This window comes from Ischnura elegans, chromosome 3 (assembly GCF_921293095.1).
Source record: "Ischnura elegans chromosome 3, ioIscEleg1.1, whole genome shotgun sequence".
Lineage (NCBI taxonomy): Eukaryota > Metazoa > Arthropoda > Insecta > Odonata > Coenagrionidae > Ischnura > Ischnura elegans.
In genome coordinates, this window is record NC_060248.1 from 95872990 (window position 1) to 95894980 (window position 21991).

At 37.1% G+C, this 21991-nt stretch overlaps 1 protein-coding gene across 3 annotated transcripts in view; it reads right to left on the reverse strand.

The window, feature by feature from the left end:
* Positions 1–21991, reverse strand: part of LOC124156177 (protein HIRA) — a 37668-nt gene that overhangs the window by 12652 nt on the left and 3025 nt on the right. For all 3 annotated transcript variants that reach the window (XM_046530553.1, XM_046530552.1, XM_046530554.1), the window contains exons 6-10: positions 13606–13766; positions 12360–12527; positions 6225–6506; positions 4568–4881; positions 1682–2110 (exon numbers count right to left, since the gene is read on the reverse strand). In XM_046530553.1, coding sequence (XP_046386509.1) covers positions 1682–2110; positions 4568–4881; positions 6225–6506; positions 12360–12527; positions 13606–13766 — 1354 coding nt within the window. The remainder of the gene's footprint in view (positions 1–1681; positions 2111–4567; positions 4882–6224; positions 6507–12359; positions 12528–13605; positions 13767–21991) is intronic.

Below are 21991 nucleotides of genomic sequence, written 5' to 3' on the forward strand. Positions count from 1 at the left end.
AGATAGGAAAATGATTTATTGACATTTACGAGGGGGAATCAGGGAAGAAAACAATTTCTACCACTAAAGACAACTAAATATTTCAAGGAAATTTCACGTCATTTCATAGCCCGAAATAAATGTAAAACGATGTTGACTAACTTGTATCTTCTGTACATTGTACATACATACCGTTAGTGGATTTTTAATGAAGAACTCTAGGGTAAGACAACAGTCAAAATGGCAATTTCATCGGGTGCCAAGAGGAAATAACATGTTTTTATACATGCATCAACAGCTTTTCCTCTGATGAACGTAATACCATGAAATTTCTCAACTATTATGAAAGCCTTTTGCTACAAAACGTATGAAGGAGATTTTGATACTTCATTCCAATTTGTTCCTGCAAAGCTGTAAATCTGATGCATCCATGCAGCAACCAGAAAATGCACAGAAATTCACTTTCTAAGTTCATGATAAAATAATTTTTAACATCAAAATACTTTGAATGTCATCAGTCGAAGCGGAATAAACGAACTTAAATATGGTGTACTTTGTTTTAAGTCAAATGATGTACTGGTCTTCAAACTCGGGAGAATTTTGCAATAGAAAGGTTTGTGCTGCACATGTACACAATAAAATTTTTAATCCCAAAGATCAATAAGAAAAATATATGCAATCAAGTTTTTATTTATTACTCTCGGGAGCAGCCAAATACTTCCTCAATATTGAGCGTAAATTGGCAAGTAAACCAAAAACCTAACGTTTTGCATACATTAATATGAAATACATATTGCCATAAGTGTTTAGATGCAATTTATGGGGATACAATGACCTTATAAAGAGTTTCATAATTCGTACCGTTGGACTATCCTCAGAGACATTATTTGTACAGGAAAAAGAAAGCCTAAATGATTAGCAATTGGATTACTGGGAGATGGATAATAGAGAGATGACTGTAATTTACACATAAACATATTTACAGGAGCACTCTTCACTGCTAGGTCACACTAGACTTCCACCCCATACTATGGTAAATTTCCTATTTTTCTTCCTCCTATGGTTGTTGTTGTACAGTAAAATAAGAAGTTCGCAGCATAAAACTTTGAGCTTCCATACTTTAAAGGTAAAATATGTGGTGTTGCCTGAAATTAGATGTGACCCTTAGGTGAGTCACTGTTGATAAAGAATGTGACAGAAATGAACCGTTGGAATAGGTTGTTTATTAGATATAAGGAAAAGATATATTATGAAAAAAACTTCATTCAGCCACTCTCTTGTATCTTAGAAATGTGAAATTTGCAGCCCACTTATCATGATCTAATGATGACTTGATTACCCACTCATTAATCCATTTAGGGAAAAAATCCATAGTAAAAGTGTAAACAACGATGAACCATGCAAGGCTGCTGTGAGGATGGGAGAAGTGGCTGGCCCATTCTGCAGGAGCAAGTAACGTCACCAATTTATAAGCCAAAGGGTTGAGGCAGTGAATTTTAAAAGGGATTAGCCGAGTAGAAGGGGAAAGATTGTAACATGAAAAAGTGGTGTCTATTTTTCCAACTCCATCAAAATGGAAAATGAGTATAACTTGGAGACCAGGTCCATTAAGTGCGAAACATTAACTGATGGATGAATTAAGTGTAGAGCTTTGTCACGCCAATCTTAGGACTGTAAAGATGTTGAAACCATTTTAAATTACCTTTCCACAGAACTGAACACTAACGCAGTTGATGGTCTATCCTGCTTGGCTGCAGCTGACTCTGGCGTAGGTTGTGGCTTACTATACTCCTCACTGCCTGGTGTCTTTGCTTCCCCAACACCTCCTTCATGCGCACCATTCACGACTACAGATTTTGTGGGAGTCGTTTGAGCTACACTCGTCCCATCTTCTCCCACTGTGCCTGCAACTGTCATGCCTCTTGAATTCCCACCTGATTGTGACGTGGCAGTGGCATTGGTGGACAGAATGTTCATGCACGTGTTTGAGGAATGCTGCGAGGAGTTTGAGACGTTGGGCTGCACTATGACATCATCCCGTTTCTCAATGACAATGCGGCTCTTTGGCTCTGATGAACTGCTGAACGTGGGCTGCTGCGAATTTGATGAACCATAAGGCTGTGGCTGATCCCTTATAGATGGGAAATAGATTTGGAAAAATAGATTTAGAAAATTGATTAAACAAAATATACATTAGCTTCCAAGAATCAGCATCAAATAATAGCAGATCTAAACACACTAAATTCATTATTAGAATGAATAAAACTTGAATTAAGCCAGAAACTGAAAGAATTTTCTTTTAAATGTGCTAGAAATAAGTGAATTACTGTGTACCATAAATTGACCCAGAACAAATGTGATGTTTTAAGTAAAACCAAAATTTTAGTAATAAAAGATAATACACATTATTTTTGCAATAATAAACATAATATAACATGATATGACCTGATTAATGCATAGCCATCCAGAGAGGATGAGTTTGGCTTTGATAAATTGAAATTTTCTAAGAATAGAATTGGACTAAAATCCAAGATTTATTTTAAGAGTGTAAGTTGAATCACTTGCCTACATTCATTTCGCAAACCAGTAGTAAGCAGCAAGAGCATTTCCACAAACTTGATACTTATCAAGGTCCCTAGTTATAGTTAATATATTTCATCAGGCTTTTCTGAAGATATTTTGAATAGCAATGGGGCTGTAAGAATATAATTAGTGCAGCCTTAAGTATTAAGCAGCAGTTCTTAAACACAGGAATGACTTTAGCCAGTTTTAGAGACTCACGGATGATACCTAGATGAAGAGAGTCAACTATGAGAAAAAATAGAGGAAAGCTTATGAACTCATAGGAAATGCAAATTAAGAAATTGAAAATTTCATCTGTGTCACAACTATGTTTGGATCCCAGATCAAGTTTAAAGCAATAACCTCAGTTTCACTGCAAGGTACACGAAAAGGAGTGGAAGAATGTAATGTGACGATTGTTGAAACTAACAATCAGATAATAAGGATCGCTTATAGTGGTACCAGAATGGACTTCTAGAGCTCTAAGTTTTGTTCCCCCTAGCGTAATGATTTTTTCATGGCACATTTCACTCTGGATGGAATCAAATATTCTACTTTCTGGGCCCTCATAACCTGAAAAAGACATACAGTGGAACCTCATTAAAGCGAGTACGGGCTATAGCGAGACCCCCACTATTACGAGATATAGCCGATGCACCGTCAATTGATCCTATAATAAGCATGTAAAAAATTTCGTTTTTACGAGGCCCTTTTGGTGTTGGCTCTCGCCATAGCGAGGGTTTCACCGCCGGAAAAACTTACACCAAGACTCCTAAATCTCTGTAATTGCTAGCGATCTGTTAGAAATGAAGTTAATGGAGTGCTCAGGCTCAAATTTATGTTGTAAACTGTCGTTCGATAAATAAGTAGTTAATTTTGGTGAAAATATTGTGGCATTAGCATTCGCGAATGCTTGATCTTCTTTTGTTCCTCGGGCGGCAGAAAGCAGTCGTCAGGATACCCGCACGTCCATGAGTTGCATGAATAGAAAGCATTTGATGGAACACACCATGGCCTAAAAAACACCAAACACGTCTAAGCGAGATAATAAAAATAAAGGAGTAATATGAGGTATATTGGCTATTATTTGCACCACCTCCGGTAAAGCGACAATTCACTATAGCGAGTGTTTATTGGTGCACCGTGGGGTGTCGTTTTATCGAGGTTGCACCTTACTTTTCTATAGATATCAGCTATAATGACTTAGTGTAATAATGACTGATTTTCTGCAGATCTTTGGCAAGAGGGTGGTTTCCTATTTTTTTAATTGTCTAAATCGAAAGGTTGTTACTCCTGGAGTACGTATTTCATGCTTTTAGATTTTTTAATGACAGCATCTATTTTTCGCAATTAAATGAAAAGCGAAAATTTTCAAGCGTGCGAAAATGTGACGGCTAAGTATGAATGCTGGGAAAAGCATGTGTGACGGCATTCTGGTTCCGGCTGCCACTGTGTGAGGCCACCTTGGTGCGAGGCTATGAGCGCTGCTACCATGCAGGCTGCTAGTAGGTAGCGCTTGGCTCAAAAAAGGATTATAAATACCCTTTCATACATAAGAAAATTTTCCGACCACAGGCAATTTGAATAAGTCATTATTAAGAGATGTTTCCCTGAGCTCCGTGCCACGTGCATGCATTGGTAATCTCAGACGATGTAAAACTCCTGACAACTCGTTCAGTATCTACGCCCCTTTGATGTTACGTACAGTGGCATCGCAAGGCTGCCAATCAGGATATTTTTCAAATGAGGTTAAAATTGACCATTAAAATTCGTCCAAACTGGGATTTATAAACAAAATATTTTGTATATTATGAATACACTAATGGTGGGCAATGATTCGCAATCAATGCCTTTTGTTTTCTTTGATGAAGGAAACTACCCTATTGCTATGATGGGCTTCTTTGGTAATTAGATATTGCAGTCAAAACTTTCACTTGAACTTTGTAAAAGAAAATTTTTATCCAACCCCTATATAGCGTGGAAATGAACATTGGGAACTTAAAAGAGAGATCGAATAAATACTCACCCTGTGTCAGGGATGTACATTGGAGTTATCCGCCTCTTCCCATCTGACGTCCGAGTTTCTATTTGCTTGTTGATTGGGCCTTTGGGTGGGACTTGCTGGATGGCCTGGGTTGGGCGCTCACTCCCAGATTCACTTGGTCCCGTTGTTGTAGCTGCTGCTGCCACATCATTTGCTGCCTTCTTGTCTGCCTCTTCTTTCACTGCCAACAACTCTGGATTCTCAACAATTGTCATGGTGGGTGCTGCCGCTCCACCCACACCCCCCTGCCAGTACATGGCCAAGCTCTTGCCATACATCCTCTCATGGAGGGTCATCTGAAAAAAGACAGCCACTGCTCATACAACACACGTTCTCCTAAAATGCAATTTGCTGCATTGGTTTCACAGGTTTTGTAACTGCCACTACATAAGTTTTGATAAAGATGATTTTGACCTCTGATCGCTGTTTCATTTACAACACAATTAAGTCAAATTAAGGAATTTTAGATTGATTGTTCCATTATTTCTCTATGCAATTCAGGGTGAGGTTGTTGTTCATTCAATAAATGGAGCATGCTTCTAGAAGAAGTTTTACCTCAAAACGTCTTCAATGACCAAAATATCATTCAGAATCTTCATAAACCTATGTGGGGATTGACCCTTATACCTTGATAGTTTGAAAAGCAGATGCCTATGGTAAGGTCCAGGGTGAGCTATAAGTTCACCTATACAAACTGGCCTATGGGTTGAAATAGTGAGAGATAGACTTAGATAGAGAGAGAGAGACTTTATCTCTTGACAGCCTGCTTAAAGGTCTTTTTCAAGAACCTCACTCAATCTTGAGTCCTCACTCTACCTCAAGTGATTTAGACCTGACACTGAAGTTGAGTTTGTATTTTTGAAACTAACTTCGTCTCAACTCACTTGACGTAAGAGTAACTTTAAGAGTAATTTTCAGCAGTAAAATTTAAAAAATAAAACAGTTACCTCATTTTTCATCACTCATGGTCTCCTCCTCATCCAAAACATAACTGGAATAAAATATCACACGGGGAACTATTTTTACAAGAGATATTCCATTTTAAAAATGAGAGCCCATGGAGGCAGACATCTTGGAACTTAGCGAGTCATTTGAGTTTGGACTCAACAAAATGTAGAGCATAATCTGAGAGAGCTTTGGAACACAAGTGAGGTCTCTTAATACCAACATGGCAACAGAGTTGAGTCAGGATCAAAACTTGAGAAATGTTCCAGAATTCAGCCAGAGCCTCATAAATGCACTTTAAACATACATACTTAAGTTATTAATTGAATATTACACATCTTTGAAAAGCAACGTGAATAGGGTCGGGAACTAGCACTATTACAATGAGTAAGTAAAATACATTCTTCTAGCTAAATCGTCCTTTTAGGGGCACAGAAAACAATTTTAAATTGGTGAAATATTAACTCTAATATTTGGAGTCATGATGGGCAATGGTGGCAATTTCTAAGATTCAACTAGATCAATGAATATAGCAGATGGAAAACATGAAGACATTATTGAATTTGAGAGGCTACAGAGGCTTAGACACAAGCTAAGTACTGGGAGAGAATAAAAATGAAAACACTGCAAACTTTCCATAATAACAATACAATTGCAAAAACGTAAATAAAAGCCCTTCCAGATCTCTTATTACCTTCTCTTCAGCAGTAAGTGGAACACCCAATTCCTCATCCGAGAACTCAACGTAAGCCACAGTGCCATCCCAAGAACATGCCATAAGCTGCAATCCAGCAACACTCCATGACAGATCAAGAACAGAACTTGTAAACAGCTCCCTTATGACCACCAATGGACGTTTCAGAGCAGTCAACCATACTGAGAGGGAACGATCCCTCGAGCCAATTGCACAGCAGCAACACTGTTGATCTTTTTTAGTTGTTTTGTTAAATTTCTGCAGTATGTTTGAATTGAAACGCTGAAATAAATTAACAAAACCAAATGATACTATGCATAAAAAATGGAAACAATGAAATAAAGTTAAAATCAATAAACAGAATAATTTCAATTTTATTGAAACAGACAAGCATATTCAAACACTGAAACTCACACCAATAAAAATCAATGAGCTATTGAGGATAATGTAAGAAATAAATAAACTTCACACACTTATCATGGGTGAACATAGTAATGGAGATATACAAGAATTGCCATGAGAAAAAATTCCCCTGGACTGGGAATCGAACCATGGACCTTTGGCTTTCTGGGCCACTGCGCAGACCACTACGCTATCCGAGTTCTTTAATTCTCATGGCAAATATACCGAGGCTCATGGTACTACGTGTTAGGCCCTCGCGGTCCATCAAGGATGGCAACGCGAGGGAGAAAGGACTTCCAAGAAGCCACAACCGGTTAAGAGCCTCAAACCTGCGCTAAAGCCACGCAAAGCAGTATGTGTAATATTTCTAAACCTGCCGCGTGAACGGCGGTGAAAGGTGTGTTTTCGGATTATTCGTGCCGTCTCTCCCCATCTTTAGCCAGGATAATCGGGAGTGTACTGTAAATTAAAATACAGGCATCCCCGAGTTACGTATGCCTCGACTTACGTAAATCCGTACTTACGTAAGTGATAACCGTATTTCAAGTGATTACGTTAATTTTCGAATGCAAGTGCGAAGAAGTAGATATTCGCTCGTATAACCAATGGTAGAAAAAATATCGAATAGTTATCTAGTTTTTTACGTGCTAAACATAACAAAGTGACCCATTTTTGTCATTCCTCGAAGGAATTTTCATTAACTTCCGTAGAAAAATCGCTTGTAAATCCCAAGTCAGCAATCAACGTGAAAATTTGCAGTTCTAGCGATGGAAGTGGTTGCGCTCACCCCTTGCTACGAAACCATAAGCTTTTATACAGCATGCACACTCGAACTCCGTTTCCAACTGTGGAATTAAAAGAAAATGAAGTTCGAGCAGAAATCTTTATTGCGGAAAAGAATTGGTTAGTACCCACGTAACAGCATTGAAATTTTGAGTGTTAGCAATGAACGCCGCGAAAAAGTGAAGAAAAAGTTGACGCACGATATTAATTGCATACTTGTTTACATGTTTCTGGCGGTTACCGTGTTGTATTTTGCAAAGACTTTATCAAGAACCCTACCTGTAGGGTTCTTGGATTTTATGAAGCTGCATTTTCTCGTTCTCTCATGTTGTGTGCAAATGTAAATGAATATTGCGTCATTGAAAGCTTTTCCCCAAGAACTTTGTTGCACGTTAATGACTGAGTTGGCTGAATAAAAGCTCACTTTTAATTAGCTTCGTGCAATTTAGCGTCGCCACTTTTAATTAGCAATGCATTCGATGGGCCCTTAGATCGCAGTATAACATAATGAATCAATTTAAGTATTCAGTTTAGTAATGTAGCGTTGAGATACCGTACTTTCCCGAGTCCACGCGATCGGTCAACTCGGGGAATAATATTACCTGCACATTTTGATTGGCAATGCTCGAGATATAACTCTCAGACTATATTAATGTTTATTGATTTTGTATGTAATAACGTAAGAATACGCAGAAGAGATCATGAATATCGCAGTGAATTGAATGAAACTTCACCGAGAATTTACCGTGCATTCCTCTGCTGAGAATTTCACTGCACCGGTCGAAATCTGAAGCACTGACGCAAATGCTCACCTTACGTAAATTTCGACTTACGCAGAGTCTGCCGGAACGCATCTCGTACGTAACTCGGGGCATGCCTGTACTACATATCTTAATAAATTATAAGAATAGTAGAAGTTTGATAATCCTGACATCTGAGAAATGGAGGCATCTTAACAATGGACGGTTTTCTGAAGTTTTTCAAAATTTCTATATTTTAAAGCTACATCACCGAAAATACGGATATCTAAGTGGTTAGATTGCCATCTCAGAGCATGGCTGTCTTCATGCTAATTCGACGAGAGATAGTTGATTAATTTGCCAATTTCTTCTTCAAAATATTTCATTACATGATTAGAGATACCTAGATGTTATTTCACACAACAGAATTCACGGCATAAACTTCCAACACATTCCAGATTATCAATCTTCTGCTGCGCGTTGTATTTTATGAGTCAACAATGAAGTTACACTCCATAAAAGTTATATCTCCCATCCTGGAGTCAAAGAACAGGGCTTTTTCAATATTACAAAATCAAATTGACCAAAATTATGAAAAATATTTTTGCTTCATAAAACGTATAATATGATAAGCTATTTGTTCTGTTTTATCTTCAAATAATCATTGGTAACTAAGTTAAAACCATTCAAAGTCTAGTTGTTTTCATTTTGAAACAGAGAGCTATGCAGGAAAGTGTAACTTCAAAGGCTTCTGTAGCTGATAAGGAATGGGATCTGCCAGCGAAGGTATTACAGTAGAACTTGTTTCGTACGTTTCTGAAGGGACCACAAAAAATGAACGTACTAACCAGGAAAACGAGCTAACGAGGAAAGTAAATAATAGCAGTTGGCATAATTGCAATCTGTGGAAAAGTCGTCAAAATTACAATTACTTTCGGTAGTTCTTTTAGGATCGCCTTCCTGAAATCTTTTCACATTTAAAATAAAAAAAATGAGCTCTACGTTGAATAAACCATACCATGTGAATAAAAATCACAACGTTTCATAGATTTCCCTAAGACAATTACATGAAAACGGCATTGATCTCCCGTGCTTTATCCTATCTACATACTTATAGAAAGAGGACAAGTGAAGCTAAGTCATTTCTTCTTTCTCACAGCTTACTCGAAGAATATAATGACAACCCTGAGTATGTCAATTGGTTGTTTTTAAACATCATAAAAATTGGGCAAAATTTTACTGACCTTAAATTATGGCAACAGCCGCACACATTCGCTTCCGGAATGAAACCATATCGATTGTTATATCAATCGATAAATCGATTAATAACTCACTTACAACATTATTACCTCACAACATCATTACATGAAGATTTTTATATTATACAGTTGAAATTTGATTTAAAAGTTTGTCTAATGTCGTCTGCTTTCTATTTCTCGTGCCCAGATCAAGTATTTTTACGCTAAGCTTCGCGTGGATATCCAGAGCATCGTCTGCTTCCGCAATAGTAGTCAAGTAATGACGCACGTACTCCATAGCCTCGACTGCTTTAGATATAGTGGGAATTGGATAAGACTCATTTCCCTCCTCAGCATCATCTTCATCACTTCCATCTTCGTTTTCTTTCAACTCCTGTTTGTGAATTTCATCGATTGACATGGTTTGGCAAACGGTGAGATCATCATCACACTTGCAATACTCATTGATAAGGATTTCAGTCCACTTCCTCGAGAATTTCAATCTTTTCTAAAGTTGTAATCTGCAACACTATTCGTTTTCTCTCCATTTCAATTGTAATTTAACTGCCCTTGCTATGATAACTCGTGCAATAGCAACAACTGCCCACTCATGAAATTTGTGCGGAGTGTGGCACTCCAAAGGCAACAAAAGGCGAGGAGCTCGGAGTGGGGAAAATTGGGGCTTCTCATTGGCTGCAGTTTCGCATAGTCAGACATTCCCGAAAATGGCCGCATTTTATTATTCATCACGTCAAAAGAATTGAGAAATGCATTTGGATAAATCACGGTCGTAGAAAGAGAGATGTGGAATGAATGTAAGAATGTCAATGGCTGATAATAAATTAAATCATGAATTCGGAGGATTACAACCCTTCAGCAGAAACTAGAGAACAAATGGTGGGTTGCATCATGGCAAGCTATTGAGCGTACTAACCAGGAAAGCACAACTTTTTCACACATACTAAGCAAATACTTTTACCTGTATTTTGTTCGGATGATACCGGGACTGAGAGAAATCACTGTACTAAGGAGGAAAATGTACTAAGTAGGAACGTACTAACCAAGTTCCACTGTATATCCTCGTAGAAGGGAAAAATAATGTATAGTGTCCACATTCCACATACACAGCAGACTCCTGATTATCTGGGTGCGGTTTATCCCTGTTGCGGACTATCCGTGCATGACTTCACACTCAATATTTTCCGTAATCTTTTAACAAAATTAAATCGGACTCAAAAGCAGCAGGATATTCGCATTTTAATGCATGGCTACACCGGACTCATTATTTCCATTAGAATTCCTTTCCTAAATTGGAATTTTTTTATATATTTGCTGACAAGGAATGTTTCAAGTTTACTTGGATGTCTGATCTAGCATTGCAGACGACGACGATGGTGGGAAAAAAATCTCTAGAGTAATTTTAGAAGATCCTTCATTGGTTAACCAATCGTAAATTTCAAAAAATTTATCAATGATCATTAAATGTAATTTCCATATCACGAAAGCGCAATTATTACCATGGATTCGTATGCGGTTGAATACGGCGCAAGGGAGCCGGAGATGTTGCCGCACTCGGGCATATATAAGCTGTGACTAGTCAAGGTCAAACTGGAGAGGAAGGGAATAGTGTAAGCAGATGAGTGGCAGTGTAGGCGATGGGGGAAGTGGAAAGAGAGATATTATGAGTCATAGCCATGCACTTGCTTGCCTTGACAGTTTACCATAAGCCCTGGTTTCCCATAACTACTGCTGGGCGATGGGGTGATCACGCGCCTGTAACCATCATTCTGTGCTACTGTTTTTCAATTATCATGGGGCACGATCATGGATGCACGTCCCACAGCAGCCGCATCGCAGGCAATTTGCATGAGATGCGGCGTGGTGCCTGACAGTGTTTTTTACGATGTCACGCAGTGATTTTGATGCATTCGTGCAAACCACGTTTCCGAATCTGTGATCTTGCGGCCATGAACGCGTGGTTTTCAGAAACCAGGTATTACACGGAGCGGTAAGAATACGGGTTCAATCACGCCATTACAGCTAAAAAGATTGCAGTTGCGAAAAAAAGCTCTTAATAATTCCAGAAAGGAATAAAAAATTAACAAAATGTGAGAACGTAGATAAGAATAGACTGATTGAGACATTTAAATGATGAAAGTAACAGTTAATTAAAGGGAAAGTACGGATTATCTATATTTTCTGATTATTCGTGCCGCCCCTCCCCATCATTAGCCCAGATAATCGGGAGTGTACTGTAATTAAAACACAAACAGATTCAATGTAAGTGCATTATTATTCAGGGTTTAACCTCCCAAGGGCAATTGATGATGTGACATCGGACCATCATTACACCATCATTCAATGAAATAGAACCTGCACTCACAGAATTAATAGCAGCAGAGATGTACATATAGGAACAGCATTAAAATGCATTGCTCTTAATGTTGAATTATGGCCTTCTTTTCCCTGTCGATGCTGCCCTTCGTTCCCTAGAAAGGGGTCGGCATGGCAGCCGCTGCTGCCAGACTACCCCGTAGCCTTTGCAATAGCAGTTGTGAAATTAGACTGAATTAATCACACCCCCTTTCAAATGCTGTTTTTTCCATTTTCAAATGCATTTTCAATTGGGACAACTTTGAGAATTTTTACCAGAGATCAGAGTATAACCTATCTTTTGGGTTTTTTGCATTGTATATAATTCTTTGTCCACTGGCACCTCTATTTATTCCTAAATAATCTGCAAGTTCTCCATTCTATTGCAGATTCACAGGAGTAAATGCCAATGAACGCTTGAGAGTAATATTTAAAATTAATGAACTTAGGTACCCTGATTAGAACAGACTTCTGGCATAAGTGCACATAATAAATAATTTTGGTGAAATCAAATTTTTGCAATAATCACAAAATAGATGACTTCATTCTAATGTTTCCGAACCTTTGATTTAATAAAACTCCACAAAGGAAAAACCTACCACACATGTGACAGCTTTCCGATGGCCAACAAAATCTTTATCCTGCCTCCAGCCTTCTCTTTCTACAATTTGTGCTGTGGGTCCACCACCATTCATAGCATGTGCTGAGACTAGATACTGCCCATCTGGAGACCAGCTAAGACGGAGCACATGGGTAGTTCCACCACACTACATGATAACAGACAAAGAAAGAGTATGAAATTAAGTTGGGATGGAAGAGAGTATTATACTACCACTCGATGTCCAACAAGACATATTAGTAAATGAATATCAAGAGGTATAAGAGTTCGTCAACATACAGCTACTAAGTGATGCTCTAGAGTCATGCTCTCCATAGAGAAACATTTTTCTCCAGTGGAATTCACTGGAGGTTGCCTTTACATAAAAGGAAAGGCAGTGAATGAATGATTTTAATGAATTTAAATCAAAGATAAATTTAAAATAAAAATGAAATACTTCAGCTTCCAACAAATAAAAACCAATGAAGTTGATTTTTTTTTATTTTATCAAAAAGCAAAGGAAATTTTTCATTTTAATTTTAACTGAGTAAGAGAGAATTTATTAGTCAAATAATGTTTCCAGAAAACATATGTAAAAACACCCTTTCAAAAAGCTGAATCATCCACTAAGGCAAAGTTAATAATTAACACAAACTTATGTTAGTATGAAACAAAATATAAGTAAGTAACTTATATAGAATAGTTTAACTGTTTTTATCAAATAACAAATTATAAATAAAATTTGACGAATACTTTCAGCATAATGACTAAGTGGCACTCTAGCATGGGATTCACAGCTCTTGCAGTTTTCTGGATAGATTTTATAGTTACTATCATCAGCATACCAATTTTAATGGCAGGATAAATCTCACAATATTTTTATGGTTTGTAAAGCTACAGCAATATGCAATATGATTTTACTGACTCAAGCATCATCAAAACAACCCAGTAAGCAGAGCTAATTCACATTTAAGACCTGAAGTGCAGGTTTGTTATGGAGAAAAAATGAATATGCATGCATCAACTGGATGGGAGCTTTGATTATGAATTATGATGAATGCACACCATAAATATTTAAATTAGTGCCTCATACCTTGTTTTTATTAATTCATTTGAACAGCATAAACCATCATAATACCACTTCTTAAAATTTGAAATCAAATATTTATGATTTTTCAAAAGTTTATCAATTGAGACTCATGGTGATTGTATTTCTCTTTCACCAGGAACAAAATGACTTGACTGACCTCCTCAAAGGGCTCTGAGATTACTGTGTCCTCCTTCCAATCAAGAGTACGCCAGATTCGTAAAGTTTTATCATCAGATTGTGATGCAACAAATTTCCCCACAGGGTCCCACGCCAATCCTTTGACCATGCCAGAATGTCCTTTCAAAACAGCTACCATTTCTGAAATCAAACATAAAATGCACCAGATTACTTGGCACTAGAATGAATTCAATCAGGTCATTCACTCAGACCCAATATTGCAATTCATCAAAAGAATTTGATAGATAAAAGGGGAAGATTAGTTTTGAGGAAAAAAAAAACAAACATCACCTCAGCCATTGGCTCATATGAGTAAACTAAGGAAATCTGAAAGTTATCGAATACTATTCATGATTATTGTTGCGATTTTATCTATAAAACATAAAATAATTTTACTTGGTTTGACATACCGTATTTATCTGATTATAATCCCCCTTTTGTTCCAAAATTGTCCATGGTAAAAGTAAAGAGGGGACTATATTCAAATGCATTTTATTAATTTTTCCCCGAAACTGAAGCCTCAAAATTAGGGAGGGGGAGGGGAACTATATTCAGAGGAATATGATACTTTCCATGTATAAATGTCTTCTGCTAAGCTAAAATTAAATAAACTGCAGCAATGATTGCAAGTGCTACAGTTTCTCTGAAATAAGCTATATTTTTGAAAATTTTCTTTGAAGAAAAACAGAACTGGTACATTAAAAAAAAGCATGTCCCTTTTTTGTTCTTATTATGAGCTAGATTCATGCCATGAATATTTGTTCAAACAAAGGAATCAGCTCTGTCACAAACACTTCATCGCATTAATAGGAGGGCCCAACACTAACTACCAGAGTCATGAAAACGAATTTTTTTGTGTGAATTTACATCTTTTTTAAACAACAAAGCGAGCAAAAAGCCATGAATTTTATTTTCACAGATGGTGGGCCATATCTTTAGGCTTATTAAAAAAATTAGCTAGATTTAAATATGTCCTTTGGTCAAAATGTGATGTTTTATAGAGCCACTTTAAAAGATGTTGAATTTTCTAAAATTTTATGTAACATATATTTTGAGAGAATTTTCACAATCTCCGAGGATATTTTTCAAATAGTATTTGGAATCCTCAAACCTTCAAATATATCTGCCAATTTTCATGTTAACTGAATGAAAAATGCAACTGAAACAACTTATTTATCTCTGCACGTGCAAGTGCCCCAGAATAACCCATTCATTGAAAAACTGTAGATTTGCCCAAACTGCAAATGGTTTAGAATAAAAAAACTATTAGAGATTGCCAAGAAAATTTTTTCAAGGTTTCATTCCTACATGGAGGGATGAAAATTGCCCAATTTTATCCAAATCCTAGTTGGTGGGAGTTATGCCCAGATGAAATGACATGGAATATACCCTTATTCACATTCTTGAAGTACAGCTTAGGGATTCAAATTATGGATGATTAAGTATCCTATTTATATGAAATATAGAACTGCTTCACCTATGTAGAGGGAATTTTAATACAGTAGGCTCCCGATTATCCGGCTGCGGTATATCCGTGTTGTGGATTATCCGAGCATGATTTTCACTCTCGCTCAATATTTTCCACAATCTTTATCAAAAAGTAAAGTCGGACGTAAAATCATCGGAATCACTGCATTAATACTAGGGTCATTCCATGTCAACTCAACCAATTTTTGGGGGGTCCCACGCTCACCATCTCAGATTTTAATTTTTTCCCTGTTGTTAGTTTCAACCTTAGTTAAAAAAAATCCAAAATATTAAAGACCCATTTCAAGTATTTTCCAAGATATGAGTGTTTGAAGTCGATGAGGCACACACAAAAATTCTGCGCACCAGTCAAATTATTCAAATCTACCAAATTTGTGCCCCTGTAAAACCCAAACCAAACGAGTGAAGGTAGTAAAAATTTTAGAGGCTATAAACATGCTGCTATAGTTTTCAAAAATGTAATAAAAACGATTTTCACTTGAAAACTTTTTTTTTCTATAAATTTTCAAAAATTGCACTTTTGACCAATTTCGACAAAAAAGTGACATTTTCAAATACTAGTAAAAATCACATATATCAAATGAAAGCCATAAAACTCTCTGTAAGCATGGTAAAGACCACCAACTTTAATATAGAGTGAGGTTTTGGGCAATTTTGGATTAATAATAACAAAAAAGGGACACCAATTAAGTGACTGAGTTTTTTAATATAACTTGCACAATACTCCCTCTTTCAGGAAAATTAAACCTAAAGTTGCTCCCATGATGGATAGTGCTTCTATGATTTATTTTAATGATGGTTGTAAAATGGCGGGCTACAGCACTTATGTTTCAGGGCTTCCCCCAAAAGGGGAGTTGAAAAAGTGGCATTTTTCAACAAAAAACATTAGCGGAATGATGATTTTCATAAGATTTATCAACAAATAAATCCAAAATTGCCCAAAACCTCACTCTATATTAAAGTTGGTGGTCTTTACCATGCTTACAGAGAGTTTTATGGCTTTCATTTGATATATGTGATTTTTACAAGTATTTGAAAATGTCACTTTTTTGTCGAAATTTGTCAAAAGTGCAATTTTTGAAAATTTATAGGAAAAAATTTTTCAAGTGAAAATCGTTTTTATAACATTTTTGAAAACTATAGCAGCATGTTTATAGCCTCTAAAATTTTTACTACCTTCACTCGTTTGGTTTAGGTTTTACAGGGGCACAAATATGGTAGTTTTGAATAATTTGACCGGTGCGCAGAATTTTTGTGTGTGCCTCATTGACTTCAAACACTCATATCTTGGAAAATACTTGCAATGGGTCTTTAATATTTTGGATTTTTTTAAACTAAGGTTGAAACTAACAACAGGGAAAAAATTATCAAAATCCGAGATGGTGGGTGTGGGACCCTGGTTGAGTTGACATGGAATGACCCACTAGGATAACCGGGCTTATTATTACCGTTAGAATCCCTTCGTAAAACAGAAGCAATCACCTACTAGCTGCATTCGCGGGAGCACCGTGTTCCTGTTTTCCACGCCTCGCTGCACGGGACCGCATTCCGTGATCACGGATAAACATCCCGCAGCAGTCGCAACCCGGGTAACTTGTGCGAGAGGCGACTACATGGCGTGGTACCTGACAGTGCAGTTTCCGACGTTGAGCAGTGGTTTTGAAGCATTCGTGCAAACCACTTTTCCGTATCCGTGTTCACAAAGCCACGGATGTGTGGTTTTCGAAATGAGGCCTTACAATAGGCTTTAATAATACGAGTTCAATCATATTATGCCCGCTAAAAAGATCACGAACTGGCAAAGAAAGCTCTCAATGAGTCCGGAAGCACTCTAAAATAACAGAATAACTGCATGAATGATAATACGTTGATTGTTTTACGTAAATTATGAACATTACAAGACATTTAAGTGAAAGTTTGGGTTCTCCGTGTTTTCAGATTATTCGTGCCGTCTCTCCCCGTCATTAGCCCGGATAATCAGAAGTATGCTGTATTACATTTTTCACAGACATATTATGAATACCATAGATTCACCCCAATTACTACAAACTATGCTTCTGTCTGCTTCGCGCTCTCGCAGTGAACGGACGCGTTTCCCCGGCCTTGGTCGTGCCTCTAAGTCTTGAATATTTGCCTGAGTGTAAGGTGGTGCCAGCCGACGGTATTAAGGTGGTGTTGTTGGTGATCTTCATCTGGTGGTTTTGGTGGTATTCTTTGGTGATCTTCATCATGCCTGCCTGTTCGCAATGCAGCCAAGTTCTTAAGCGCACGCAGAAAACTGTAACCTGCCGCACTTGTGAAAAAGTGTTCCACCCTGCTTGCGCCTCGCTCAACGACGCGGATTAGCAGCTGCTGGAGGACACTAGTCGTGCTTGGAACTGCGCCACATGCATAGCGAAGTGTCGCTCCACCCGCGGTGATGACACCCCGATCAAAGCCCTGGACCCTGGATCTCTCTATGACAAGAGTCAACGTGAGGTTTCCAATCCCATATTAAAGGAGTTATTGGATCGTGCCAAGGTAATCCAAAAAAACCAAAGTGAGTTTGTGAATTCTATAAAAAACGACATAAGTGAACTAAAGAAAGTTATATCAACCTGGGAAAGCTTAATCAACGAACATAGCAAAACTATTTCTCTAATTAGCGAGTCACTATCAAATATAAGTGGTAAATTCGACGGTATGGTGGCTGAAAATGAAATTTTGTTGAAGCGAGTCGCTAACCTTGAAGCTTAGTTGAACACATGGGAGCAGGACTCTCTACGGAATGTCGTAGAAATTCACGGGATCCCATTTAAGTCTGGTGAGGTATTGGAGACCCTTGTCTGTCAAGTTGGGCTGGGCCTTGAGGTCAAGTTAGATGCCAGTGATGTCGATTATGCATATAGACTGAAGGCCCGTTCAAACTTACCTAACAACAGACCCCCTTCCATCCGGGTTCGGTTCATGAGATCGAATTTAGCACGAGAAATACTGGAAGCTCGAAAAGCAAAAAGGAGTTTCTCAACAAGAGATATTGGATTGAGTGATTTCCCTAACTACCCCATCTATGTCAATGAATCACTCAGTGCTTTGAATCGTAAAGTGTATGCTAAGGCGAGAGAGCTCAAAAAGAACGGTAAACTCAAATACTTATGGATAAGAGGGGGGAAAATATTTGCAAGAGAATGCGATGGGAGTGAGCGACTTCATTTACGCACCGAAGGCGATCTCCATGCCCTTCAATGACATAAAATTGAAGGTTCAGGAGGTAGAGCGCCCGCATGCAATAATGTTGACAATTCCAACTCGACTCCTGTATCCTCTAATACTCATGGTAATATCGTATACCAAACCCTGAATATATGTCATGTCAATGCACAGTCGTTACCAGCTCATATTGATGAATTTCGTAACCACTTTGCTTGCAGTGATTATCATGTGATAGCAATTTCTGAATCCTGGTTGAAACCATCTGTGCCCACTGAATATGTTAATTTGGATAATTATATATTGTTACGAAACGACAGGTTGGAACGAAGTGGTGGAGGTGTGTGTGTATATATAAAAGAGAATCTCAATGGAAAGATACTGTCCTGTGTCAATGAAAACTTCAAGCCTGAATTTATGTTTGTTGAAATAACATGTCCCCTTGGAAAGATTTTACTCGGTGTTGTATACAGACCTCCTAAGGTTGGTTACTTGAGTGAATGTTTTGAATGTACGCTGGCAGGCTTCCTTCCGTCATATAATAACATACTTATATGTGGTGACTTTAACTCGGATCTTTTAAAGATTACGCATGACAGTAACTACATAAGAGACCTATGTTTCAGGTTCAATCTGTCTTTAGTACCGGCTCATCCAACTCATCATCGGCTCACATCAAGTACTCTATTAGATATATTTATTATAGATGACCTTTCTAAAATAAAGGAACATGGCCAATATCCAGTTCCTTTCTTATCCGACCATGATTTAATATACATAAAATTTAATCTTAAGGTGCCAAAAATGAAAGAGAAGGTAATTTGCTACCGCGATTTCAGTAAATTTGTTCTCCGTAATTTTCAAGAAGAATTTGATAATATGCCATGGGCAGACTTCATGTCCACCAATTCTGTAGATACCAAGGTATCAACCCTTATGATTAATTTAAATCAATTATTAGATATTCATGCCCCACTAAAAAGTTTTACTCCGAAACGAAACCAACTTCCATGGATAACCCCGGAAATAAAAAATATTATCAATAAAAGGGACATAATTCGCCGCAGTTACACAAGGAGTAAATCTAAAAAACTTTTTCTGGAGTATAAAAAACTGAGAAATGAGGCCCAAAGTATTATGAAAAAGGTTAAGGAAGACTATTATAACCAATGTTTTATGGACAAGTGGGATTCTAAAACAATATGGAACGAAATTCGAAGACTTGGACTAATTAAGTCTCGAAATCAGGGTACAACACTTGATGTTCCAATTGACACATTAAATGATTATTTTATCAGTTTATCAGCCAATATCACCCCCGGGACAACAGTAAGTCCAGCCACAGGTCGTAATAGTGCATTAGGAGTCAACCTGCACAAAGTTAATGAATTTGGAAATGATACGTTTTACTTTCCGAATCTAACTCCCGAGATCATGCTAAAATGTTTCCAATGTATCAAGTCTAATGCTGCTGGAAATGATGGGATTAATAATAAAACACTGAAAGTGGTTATGAGTGTGATATTTCCGGCATTGCTTGATATTTATAATTGCTCACTGAACTACTCTGTTTTCCCCATTGCTTGGAAGAGAGCCATTGTAAAGCCTATTAAGAAAATCCAAAACCCTACACAACTCTCTGATTATCACCCTATTTCACTGCTGCCTATCGCCTCTAAACCACTAGAGAGATTTGTCTACAACTCTGTGTTAGATTTCCTATCCGTTAATAATTTGCTGGATAACTATCAGTCAGGTTTTCGTAAGGGACATAGTACACAAATGACCCTCATTAGAGTTACCGAAGACATTCGCTTCTCAATAGATCAAAAGAGAGTTACTATTCTTGTACTTTTTGATTTTTCGAAGGCTTTTGATTGTGTTAATCACGATTTGTTGCTGGATAAAATGAACCAATTAGGATTTTCCACCCTAGTGATTAATTGGTTCCGTTCTTACTTGTTCCAGAGAACTCAAGCAGTAAAGGGAGATGACGGAGTACTGTCTAGCTTCTCGGTAGTATCATGTGGTGTGCCCCAGGGTTCAATATTAGGTCCCCTCTTATTCTCAATTTTCATAAAAGATCTACCACTTTCAATTACCCATTCGAAATATCACCTCTACGCAGATGATTTACAAATCTACCTTGACTGTCACCCAACAAACATTGATAACGCCATTGAAAAATTAAATGAAGATGTTAATCACGTTTGTGATTGGGCCAGAATGAATTTATTAAAACTTAATCCCCATAAAACTCAAGCTATTATTATTGGTACTCCAATGTATGTCAGGAAACTCAACTATGACAGAATACCGAAAATAAAAGTTGAAGGCGTTGATATTGGCTATTCAAGCACGGTAAAAAACTTAGGGGTCATTATGAACGATACGCTAACGTGGAACGAACATGTATCCACTATTTCTAACAAGGTACATAAAATATTGGCACAGATCAAACATTTCAAACGCCTAATCCCAATAGAAGTACGAAAAAAATTGGCGAATACCTTGCTGGTCCCACATATGGACTATTGTTTCCTTGTTTTTTCCGACCTAACTGGTGAATTATATCAGAAGTTACAAACACTGTTAAATTCTGCGATTAGATATATATATGATATAAATATCCGGGAGCATATCACTCCTTACTACATAAAGCTGCAGTGGTTGAAACCCCAACAGAAAACTAAATTCCTGCTATCTGTTTTTGTTTATAAAATATTGTCATCCAAAACACCTGACTATCTTTACAATATGATTATATGTAACCAGAGTGAAACCAGTAGAATGGTAAGAGCTAGAAGGCATTTTAAAATACCAAATTGCCGAACTACGGTGTTCCAAATGTCCACTTTAAACTCTGCTATAAGATTTTGGAATGAAATACCAGATGATATTGTTAATTGTAAAACTGTTAATCAATTCAAAATGAAAATGTTTGTTTATTTACTCGAAAAATATGATTGTAATTAAAATACTGTAATATATTTGTCATTAATACTGTTAAATTGTATTTTCACTTTCTCTATGTTGTTCACTGCTGAGACTTAACTGTAATATTTGGTATGTTCCATAGGACAAGGTCCTAGAACAATAAATGTATAATTATTATTATTAAAACTATCAATTTCAAGGATCCAAAAAATAGTACCATAAATCGTACTTTATTTAGTATTTTGTATCACCCTACTAATTATTCGTTTATGCCGTAATCAAAATTTATACAGGGCTCTTATTCTACTTGCTGTGACATTGATATATTCAGACTTTCAAGAATGTAGATTGTGAGTTTTCAGAACAATGCAGTGAAAGAACAAGGTTCTATAAGATACATAAACACAATTAAGATGCAAATTAGTGTAATAAATATCATTTGTCCACTTTGGAGCTTGAAATTTCTTTTTAAATTTAATTTTTTTTCTTTACACCTGCATTTAAATATAACTAATTTATTATGTCAAGACAGTTTCAATTTTGAAGGTTGGAAAATTTTTCACATAATACAAAAGTATCAATAACAATATAAAAGTGGCATTAGTACACTAAGTAGCATTTCTATCCGCACTAATCAGAATTTCAAAGCATCTATTTTTATTGTTGAAATCAACTGTACAGCTTTATGACCACCAATCATGACTGAACACTTTGACAGCAATGCTGGTCATAGAGACTACTGACGACGCAGA